Raw genomic sequence first — 11,146 nt, forward strand, 5'->3', positions numbered from 1 at the left:
CTTAGGATTTCAGTCAATTGAAGAGTGTCTAATACAGTGTACACTGTTTCAAAAACAAAAGTAGCTTACCCCATAGATTGTGTATTCTGTCCAAATTTTTATAGATATAAAAATATTTTGCTCTGTATTATGTCTTTTTATATGTTTTATTATTATTGTTACATACTTTTAGGTGCGAGATGATGGCATTCTGCCTAAGATTTTTTGAAGCGGGCATGGTATTGCTAAACTGAATTGGCTAAGCCAGTAAACTTAGACTCCCTTTATTAACAAGACACATTTAAAGTTTAGAAAATAATGAATATCAATATGTTTAAGCACCGCACGTATAAACCTCTTTTTGTGTATTTATTACAGGACAAAAGAGGGAACACTCAGCTAGTTTCAGTAACTCTGATTCAAAGACTATCGTTGCTGAAAACAGAAAATCTGGAGGCCAAGAGAATGAGGCTCCAATTGTAAGACGATACACAAACCAAATTAGCTTCTAAAGGACTTGCCAAAATACAGTTAAGGGAAGATCAAACTTAAGCAGTTCCTGCCAAATAGAGTTAAACTATAATGGGAAATCATAAAAACTTTGGCTTTTAATTGATTTTGACATTCAGTTTAAGGCTCGGTGACAATTTTATTTTGTTTCATGAGTGCTCATTAACGTGAATTTCTGAAAAATCCAGTTTAGCTTGAAGATCAAAGTGACATAGTCACTTGAATATTTTAAATATTTGACATTTTTGGGGGGTAAAATTGGATTTTGCAACTTACATTTTTATAGTGAAATTGTTTTTAAGGAAGGAAAAAAGGCCTCTTGTAGGGAGCCAAATAAAAATGATGTTTTAAATTCAAAATGGTAATTGGTAAAGGAAAGCATTATGATATCACCAGGAGATTGGTCAGATTCAGAGCTCACTGTACCTGGGTTCTTTTACTTTTCCTAAATGTTGGCTCTATGCACAGCTACAGAGCACAAGGTTACAGTGGTGGTATCTTGTCAAGAGTGCAATGCAAGCAGATGTCTTTTGATTAGAAGTTGCAATGTTGTATGCTAGGTTTCTCTGCACTAAATATCGTATAGCTAATGACAATTAAGAAAAGTTACATTTTGTGAATAAATAGTTGAAATTTACTAAATTATAAGGAACCATGGGGCATGCAAGACTGTAATTATTAGTCAGGCGGTTCCGAGGGACTGCCTAAGAAGGTGGTTTCTGTGGTCTGTTTATATAAAAAAATACTTTTTTGAATAACAGACCACACAAACTTCTTGACTATTAACTTTTTTTTTTACACATCTCTTTCCAGGGATACAATTTCCCAGGTGTCTAAACTTGTCCATCACTCCAACTCCTCGTCATCAATGTTCACTTTATTCAATACTCCTACATTCCTCTGTGCTCTTATACTGCGGGCATACTCTTGATCTTCTGAAAAGTTCATGTAAAGCTGTCTTTTGTCCTTTGAAACCACATATTTTAATATTTTAAATCAGGATAGGTGTAATCAGTTGAGTCCTAAATAAAACTTGTTGAGATTTTGAATCAACGTGAATCTAATTGCCCATGATGATTTAAGATTATGAAGGGAACTGACTAAATTGATGCAGGTGAAATGTTGATTATGGTAAAGGGTTGTGATATCTAGTGACACAAGTTTAAAAAAAAAATCAGCATTCTGACTAAAAAGTGTGCTTTTTCATCAAAGGATAATGGAATTGTGGAATATGTTACCGGGGAAGTCCATTAGAGCAGACAATATAAATGGGTTCCAGTGACAGTTAGATGCATTCTAAAAAGAGACAAGATTGAGAGATATGGTGAGAAGACAGATGTGCTTAGCCTATTATGAACAAGGGTTGGGTCTGTTTGGACCATCTCCCTTTTTCCTATTCTTGAAAATTCTTATGTTCGGCTATTTATTCGGAAGCTTCTTTTTGAGTATTGAAATAAAATAAGCTGTAGCTTTGAAAAGGGAACCCCTCCCCCCAGTCAATACCTTTTTTTAAACATTGGCCCAGAAATTCGGGTCGGGGGCTTCCCGCGGGTGCAAGCCCCCGACCTGCACTTACTTTCCGCGCCGGCCGTTGAGCTGTGGGCCCCCGTGGAATTGCGATCCTGGGCCTCCTCCAACTGCCGGTGCGCAGTGCTTGCGTATCCCAGGGGCGCAGTTAGTTCGATGCGTCCCCTGGAATCACGTGGGCCATGGAGAGCCAATGGTAGCAGGGAATGCTTCATTCATAAGTTTGACAGGAAGCTCTGTCAAACCTATAAATACTACAAGCCCCAAAAATCACTAAATCTTCAAATAAATTTTTTAAAAACATCACATTTTTAAAATAAACTATAAATTACATGAAATAACTATTTTAAACAATTTAAATTTTTGAAAAAAATAATTTTATTTTCTAACGGGGCTAAAAATAAACTTTAAAAAGTATTTAAAAATAATAAACGTGTGGAAAAAATGTTTTAATTTTAATTAATTCACCACTTACCTTGTAAAAAGCAGGCCTTGCGCCTGCTTTTTACATGTCCAACTTCTGGAGACTTACCTTCCCGGGAAAACCTACAAAAAAAAAACGTAAGTTCGATGCGCACGTGCAGCCTCTCCTGCACACGAGTTCGACTTCTGAACCCCTTCTTTCAGGGGAATGGAAATACCGGTTTCCCGCGCATGCACGAAACCGTCACTTCCATTGGGCTTATGGGTGAGTACCCCGTGCGTACTCGCCCATGGAGACCCGAATTTCTGGGCCAATAAAGCACAGTGTATGTTGTCTTTGTTTGCTTTTCCTCAAAAGTAAGGGGATATTGATGGGATATAAGCAAATTAAATTAATTTGATTGGAAGTAATCTAAGACGTAGATAACCCAGGTATTCCCATGTCCCTCCAAATTAGCTGGAGTGGTAGATGCAATGCTGAGTCTGCCTCATCTGTTTGTGTTATTGTCCTGATGGACAGCCTCTGAATGGGTTTGAATGGCACCTACACTGAGCCTGTTACAGAGGCCTCTGTTTTGGACAGTATTGTGTCTGCCAATTGAACTGATCTAAAAGAAGGTGGACTTTGCTGGATCACAAATTGTGGCAGGGGTGTTGCTATGAGTAAAACTTAAAAAATTGTTATTGGATCTTCTCTGGTGTGTTGGCAGATGCACCATTTTGTAAAGAGTGTTATACTGTGCAATGCACAGTATGTTATAATCTAGTTGATCTTACGTGATGTTGCTCATGGACAAAAAGTAGGAAAGTATTGTGCCTCTCTAACAATCTTTCTCCTGATCTCATGATCTAATTGTTTTCATCTCCTTGTGCAATCTTTGTTTATCATACACTCACCCTCTGTTTGTCTCATTTTCACTCATGTATGTATTTTCTCTTATACTTTCATTATAATCTCTCTTTCTCTGGGCTTGTATCCAACTCTTTCTTTCTCACTCTCTACCTTTGTTTAAGCTCTTCTTATCTCTGTCGCCTTTCTTCTGTATGTCTCCTCTCTCTCTTTGCCTATCACACAATTTCTGTTTTTGTTGCCACCTTTTTCTTGGTAAAATTTTCTTTTTTTTTCTCTATATTTTTGAAGCAGTGAGACAGATCCCTGTGACACAACTAGTGATTGACCGACATCAGAGTAAATCATTTTTGAACCGGGCAGCATCACAATTCAATGCTACACTCAACTCCATTTCTTAGCATCTGTAGACCATGCCACTTCTACCTCTCATTTCTTTCCCCTTTTTCTCCTCCTTTGTCTAGCTCTTCTTCATTTGTCTCTCTTTTTCATTCATTAGCCTCTCATCTGTCCTTCTCAGGCCCCATGATCCCACTATTTGAAGAAGAACATGGGAGTTCTCCCTGGTGTTCTTACCAATATTTTTTCCTCATCCCTCAACCCACCACTTTAAAAAAAAAAAAAAAAAAAAATCTTGCCATTATCTCATTGCTGTTTGTGGGACCTTCTGTGCAAATTGGCTTCCGTATTCATACATTGACTACACTTCAAAAGTACTTCACCGACAGCAAAGCGCTTTGGGATGTCCTGAAGTTGTGGAAAGCACTATAGAAATGCAACTCTTTTTACTTTTTTATTTCTTTTGTGTCTCCCCTCCTTCACTCTGTCCCTCTTGCTCTTTCTCCCTTTGATTCTGTCTCTCCCTTCTATCTCTCTCCCCTTTCAGTTCTGTATATATTTGCCTGTCTGTCTTCTTCACTTTAATCTCTTTCTCTCGCTCCTTGACTTCTAGCTGTCTCTTTCAATCTCCCTTCACTTCTGCCTGTCTTATTTGCTTTTGTCTATCTTCTTTGCTTCTATCTTTATCTATGTCTCTGTTCTTTAACATTCCTCTCACTTCTTTTCACTTATCCTTTTCTCTTTCCATTCCTTACTGTTCTACTTTTACCTCTCTTTGTCTCTGCAACAGTGGACTAGAAGAGGCAGCAACATTAGGACTCCGGCAAGCAGATGAGTTGCAGCATTTGGGCTCAGGCGAGTGGCCAACTTAGAGCCAGCACCATTGGTACTTGAGCAGTTGGGTTAGAAGAAATCTAGTGCAAAATAGAAAAGGATGCTGGTAATACTGCTGTCTCCTCTGCTGTTAGTGCAGTCTTGGGTCTTGAATACTGGGATCTTTGTGCTCTGCCTTTGAGCAGGAGTTTGTCAGTTACCTCCCCCCCCCCCCACCCCTTCCCACTCCCTGTCCCAGCACAGCACCATAGATTAGTTAGGTGAGCTATATTTATGAGTGCCATGCCTCTCTGGGGAAAAAACCCCATAAGATAAACAGCTGAACTGCTTGTGAGGTTGTGTTGGGGGTGGGGGGAATTGCACAGTGTTGCTGTTTCTGCTGGTAGGTTTTTCAGAAAAGGGTTGAGTTAAAAGTAGACAGGATACAATTGGAGATGTTCTATACCCCTACTCCGTTTCTCTTGCTTACATTCTGTCCCGTTCTCTCGGTATGTTTGTTTCTCTCCCTTCCCTGTATGCTTAGTACTTAATCCTTTTGCTCACACCTGCCACTGAGACCTGGAAGCGGTCTCGGACCCCCCAAACCTCTGATAGCCACACAAATGATCATCTCTTTCTTGAAGCAGATGTGTGTCACATGTCACAATTGTGTGAAAGAACTAGAGCCTGGATTGGGAGGGAGTAGGAGACTTGGAACCTGGGCTTAGGATATGGAGGGGCTAGGAGTCTGCTATGTGTTTGTATTTTTATTTGTTGTGTTGATCTGTATTTGTTATGTTATTGGATTGATGTTTAGTCTGTATTCATTATATATTATACCTTTGGAAAATATTGAATAATTTGGTTGGGTTTGTGGTAATTATTAATTGGTAGCTTTCCTTACATGTGTACTGATCGTTTGCATTTAGTCAGTCAGCGTGATTAAGGATCATTTAATTTGGTTTTATTTCCAATTCAAAAGCCTGTTTTTTCAGCTTTTATTTCAGTGCTAGAAATTGGGGAAAGGCATTTTGTATGTTGAACATCGCTAAATCTCAAAATATGCAAAGATTTTTTTTAAATGCAGCCAAGCTAAATGGCAGCCCACAATTATTTGTATATTATTCATGGACACCACTTTTATGGACTTGCCATCAGGTTCTCACTTAATCCTGAGCTAGTTTTTAGAAAAAAAATTGAAAAATCCATGTTTATTGTGGCTCCAGGCACCTGCCATTATGACGATGAGATTATAAAAGTTGTTGCCGATTATGCTTGGGAACAGATGTGACCTTGATTTTAGTAAACAGTGCCTTAGTCTGTGACCTGAGTCAGCCCGTTTGATTATTGATTGGTGTTCAGGGACGATGAGAGTGGTAGCTCTGTCAGTGCACTGCTGTCCTCGCTCCATACTCAACAAGTAATTAAATACTGGTGTCTACTACATTATATTTAATATAGTTCTTACAGCAGTACCAAAGATGATTGAGGTTCCCTTTAAAAAAAAAAAATCCAAATTGCACATCCATCATTTCTTTTCCTGCCAAAAATCAGATCCAGAGTGTACGTGCATTATACCCATGATCCCAGCACTACATGTACGTCATACAACATGGACTTCATGTACATATGCATCTCTGGTGCTGATTATTGGTATGAAAACAATGGGGAAATGTGTCCTTTTTTCCTCTTAATTTTTTAAGGTTGAAGTTGATTTTTTACTGCTTTACTACTTGAAAAAATGTGGTAATTTATTGGTGAAAACTGGTAAAAACTGATTTTAATGATCCTTAAGTATTAACAGACGAGTCGATCATGATTTTTTTCTAGCTCTCTGAATGCTTAATGCTTTGACAGGTGTGATTATGAACATATGTTAGGTACAAGACTTTTCAGTTATGTGTTTTAAATTGTTACAACATGGAGTTGATATTCTGTGTCAAGTTCAATTCCCCTCTGCTTCCTGCCCCCGCACACCAAAAGGATACAGGGTAATATCTGAAATTACCTAATTAACCTCAGCATGTGCATATTTAGGGAACTTCTCCACAGGTAGTAGTTGAGCTCATAGAAAATCAAATCATTGTTCCAGGAACAGTTTGAAGTCATAAATGGAATGTCCTGTCAAGCACAGCTTCCAGTTTAGCAGCAGAAAGCTTTCTTCAAAGCAGTCCCTTTACTTCTATTGGGAAAGAATTATTGATGTAAAAGCTCCATTGGTTATATTCATTATATAATAAATTGTGTGTTATATGGTATAACTCTCCTGCTATCATAAATGTGTCCTCCAATTTACGTGAGCAATATCAACAACTTGCATTTATATACTGTAACGCCTTTAATATAGGAAGTGTCCCAAGGCACTTGTATGGGGAAACTTACTAGCATGTTTTATTTTTAATTGCAAATCCCAAAGAAAAGCTAAAATCATGTCCATTGCTTTATATGGTAAAAATACTTTTTATTATTCTCTTATTTAAACGCTCCTATATTTAAGTTTTGAAGGATCATATATAGTATTGCAATATTTAGTTTATTCACTTGTCTGATTCGTTGTTCCCTCCTTCCAGGGAAACACATGAACAGCTTTATTATAACCTGTTATAGTCCCATATGACTTCTACTTTCTCCACAGTATCTTCCTTAATCTTCACCCACTCGCTTAATAATGCCCCATAAGTGCATCAGGTTTGATTCAAACGATTCAGTCTGTTTATCAATTGGAAATCTAACGTCCAGCAAAAAATAGTTACATTAATGAGATATTCAGAGATTTTGAAGATTCCAGATTTTATTGACTTTTTGGCCACTAGAGTGTCAGAAAGTGCCATCCTCACTGTGTTAAAGTCAAATGTGGTTTAGTCAGCAATCCCAGTAAACAAACTGCAGAGACATTTTTACGCTCTAACTGGACTATGTTCCACAGCAGGTGGCTTCACAAATGTTGGGATAGCCACACATTACCACATCATGAGAATATTCCATTTTGCATGTCAACTTGCACAATGTTTTCAAGTTGTGTTTTTTTTTGGACTTGGCAAAATTCATATCATTGCTCTCAATGCAAGTGTTATGAAAAGACAAGATAACTTATTTTTACCTGGAAAATTTATGTGTAGGGGGACTGCAGCCTTTGAGTCTGTCTGCCCAACAAAATATCATTAACTTTTTAAACATTAACACTCCTGTGTGGATGTTTAAGTATGTATCTTTGTGCAAAAAATTAATGTTGTAGATTTTATGACTTATAATGAATCTACTCTGCACAAGCAATGCAAAGCAAAATTAGGGGGGAAAATCTGTTAAGGCCCATTCACAGTATCCTAATACAACAAATACTTCACTTGCTTTTTTGTTGCAGATCATGATACGTAGGAGCAGCAGCCCCGGTGACCTAGAAAGTAATGCAGATGCACTTCAGTCATCTCAAGGAAGATACAGATTGAGAAATAAGAGTTGAGTCCTGAACTCTTAATATTTTGGTCCATCAGGCTAATAGTGTGATTTTGAATCTTTTTATTTGCTAGGATTGAGGCAGATCTTCAGCTGTAATTCTCTCTTCCTCCCAACAGGAGAGAATCAATTATATTAAAATTCTTTGCATCAACTATGTTATTTCCATGCTCCCTTTAGACCTATCCTAGGACTTAAATTCCCATTCTCCTGCTTTATCTGGGGTGATGGCTGCCCTTGGATCAACTGAAGTATGACTGGCTTTTCATCTATTAGGAACTTTTCTGTTCAAATTTGCACTATTATTATGTGGCTTTTCAGATTTAAATTCTGGAATTCCTACTCTATCATCTCATGTAAGGGAATTTGTTTGATTATCAAATTTGCATTAGCCTTTCCATCCTCTGTGGTGACTTCTTTCCAGCTTTAAAACAAACCCAGGACAGTTTAAAAAAAAAAGGCAGCATTGTTCTAGAGTTATGCTGCTGGATTGATGGCAAATTCTCCTGCTTGGCACCATTTATGTCACCAGGATTGGACCATTTGTTGCCTGTCTTGGAAAGGCAGGCAAATTGACCATGAATCCAAGATGTTTTGATATGGCTATTTTTTGCTTATTTAGATAATCCTGGATTTGATCCATTTCCTGGACTTTCAGGTGTTCTATGCCCTGCTGATGTCCATGGAGCTTAAGGGTGTCCTGTGGACTTCTTTGCCCTTGTGGCTTTTAGCACCCATTGTGCCTGAGATCTTCACATTGCTGGACTACCTATTCAGTTCCCTTCTCTGCCATTTTAGATTTCCATGTTTAATATTGCTTCTTACTTGCTGTTCTTTCAGCAAGAGTTATGGATCACTCTGGGATCCAGGGCTATCCTGTATTTCCCTACAGTGATGAACAACAATTGTTTCATCATGTGAGAGGATAGAGTAGCTCTGCCAACCAGTAATGTTACCAAAGTTGCTGTAAAGACTAGAAGGAAGTAGCAATATTTAACAGTCCCACAAATAGCTAGACAGTAGGGAAGGGGGAATTAGAAATGCATCATGCAGGTAGGGGGACATAAATTAGGTGGTAGAGGTCTCTGGAAGTTCCCTAGGAACAAGATGATTGCTGGTCAATAGTGGACTGTAAATACTGAGGTGTTCAGGCATTAATGTAACCACTGGATGCCAAGCTAATTTTTTCAAACTTTTTTTTGTTGCATTTGCAATTGTGTATGGAATGATCTGATTTTCTTCCGAATTTGCTCTACTTTGTAATTGTGATATGTGAATCAATGCGGTAATCATGTGATGGGGAACAGTATAAAAATTTCAAAAGATTAAATGTGCATAAAGCCATTTTCGGTTTGAAATGCTTTGCTAAGCAAAACATTTTCAAATATGAAGCATCAAATATAAAAAATTATATAAAAGTGATTTGTATTTTAAAATATTACATGGATTTTATTTGACTTTGGAGAGGGAAATCAACATTATGCATATGTAAAAATAACAAACTTATTTTTTCTGCTATCACTTAGGTGAGAGTATCAGTAGTGAAACGTCCAATGGTTTTAGTAGTTTCAATGAAACGGAGATGTCCTTAACTCAGTGGAAGACATTTGATGAAGGATCAGAAGTCGGTGTACTAACTGATGTTGCTATTGATGCAGATACAGCGCAAAACCGGCAGAGGCTAAGTTCTTCCAATGCTACCACTCTTACAGGTAGGGGTATAGTTGGGCCGAATTAGTGGTTTAACCTGCATTTGTTTATATATTCTTTAGATATAGTTTTGTTTATGCATTAGAAACTTAAACTTTCTGTAACCTATGGAAAGCTTTGGGGCATTCATTTCATATTTAAACAAGATGTTTTGGTTGTTATGGAAAAAGCCATAAACATAGACATTGAATACAAAATGAAAGAGGAAATGATGAATCTGTATAAGACGTTGGTTAGGCCACTGAGTAATATTTACAGTTTTGGGAACCCCATTATTGGAAAGAGTATAGGATCCACAGAAAAGTTGTATTGTAGATTTACTAGGATGACAACGGGCATGGGAGGAAATAGTTTTGATGATGGAATTGAAAAATAAGTTTTGCAGAGAAGATTAAAGGGAGATCTAATCGAGGTGTTCAAAAATGTTAAAGGGTTTGAGAGGGTAAATATTGAACGGTTATTGGGACTGATTGGTGAATCACGAACACTAATTTAGGACCAGTGCTATGGCATAACGGGGATTGCCAGAAGAATTTTTTTCCGCAAAGTGTAATTAGAAAATGGAATGCATTAATGACAGTGACAACATTGAAGAAGTAATTAACGAACCACTTGAAATGAAATATTAAAGGTTAGAGGGAAGGAGCATGGGAATTGGATTAAGTTGGACAGTTTTGATGTAGTAATAACAGCAATGCCAAAATGATGGTTTGAACGGCATTTTTCTGCAGAAATTTCTAAGATTCTACGATTGTTACTAATATATTTTAGATTGAATGCAGTCTTTATGTATTTTGCTATATCTGAGGAGAATTTTTCCAAAAATTATTTATATTCCCTTTGGTTTCCTTCCTTTCTCCAACACTGGCTTCTTTTACCTGAAAGAAGAATGATCTGGGCAGCCAGGCAGCCTCTGTTTTGTCAGATGCAAGACCTAGTGATTGTCCATAGAAATAAGAGATATAAATAAATGAAAGAATTATAATAGTTAAAAGCAAAGAAAATAAATACACCAATAGGGTAGCTTATTTTCTGTGGTAAAAGTAGCCACAGTGCTTAGAGTTCAACGTTATAGTCTATTTACTCTACAACAACAACTTGCATTTATATAGCACCTTTAATGTAGAAAAAGATCGCAAGGTTCTTCACAGAGGCAGAGGGATAATAGACACTGAGCCAAAGGAGAAGAGATTAGGAGGGGGTAACCAAAAGCTTGGTCAAAGAGTTTGGTTTTAGGGAGGGTTTTAAAGGAGGAGGAGGAGGAAGGATTTAGGGAGGGAATTCCAGAGAGTGGTACCATGGCAGCTGAAGATGCAAAGGGAAGGGATGTGGTAAGGCTAAAAGAGATTAGAGATGGGGAAAGATGAGGCCATGGAGCAATTTAAACACAAGGATGAGAATTTTAATTTAGGCCTTCGGGGACTGGGAGACAATGTAGGTTTGAAAAGACAAGTGTAATGGACAAGTGTCATTTTACATGGGATAGGATACGGGCAACAGTTTTGCATGAGCTATAGTTTGTCAACGATGAGAGGCTGACCA

At 37.7% G+C, this 11,146-nt stretch overlaps 1 protein-coding gene across 2 annotated transcripts in view; it reads left to right on the plus strand.

Annotated features, from left to right (window-relative positions):
* LOC147121489 (ral GTPase-activating protein subunit alpha-2-like) overlaps window positions 1–10,731 on the plus strand; it is a 290,657-nt gene extending 279,926 nt beyond the window's left edge. The window contains exons 18-20 of one of the 2 annotated variants that reach the window (XM_085981771.1): window positions 358–458; window positions 7,803–7,896; window positions 9,421–10,731. In XM_085981771.1, coding sequence (XP_085837897.1) covers window positions 358–458; window positions 7,803–7,896; window positions 9,421–9,632 — 407 coding nt within the window. In that variant the 3' untranslated portion in view covers window positions 9,633–10,731. The remainder of the gene's footprint in view (window positions 1–357; window positions 459–7,802; window positions 7,897–9,420) is intronic. The other variant, XM_085981770.1, reaches the window with a different exon arrangement.
* Window positions 10,732–11,146: the final 415 nt, after the last annotated feature.

Source organism: Somniosus microcephalus, chromosome 3, assembly GCF_052327205.1.
Source record: "Somniosus microcephalus isolate GS21.2 chromosome 3, FLI_Smic_1.0, whole genome shotgun sequence".
Classification (NCBI taxonomy): Eukaryota; Metazoa; Chordata; class Chondrichthyes; order Squaliformes; family Somniosidae; genus Somniosus; species Somniosus microcephalus.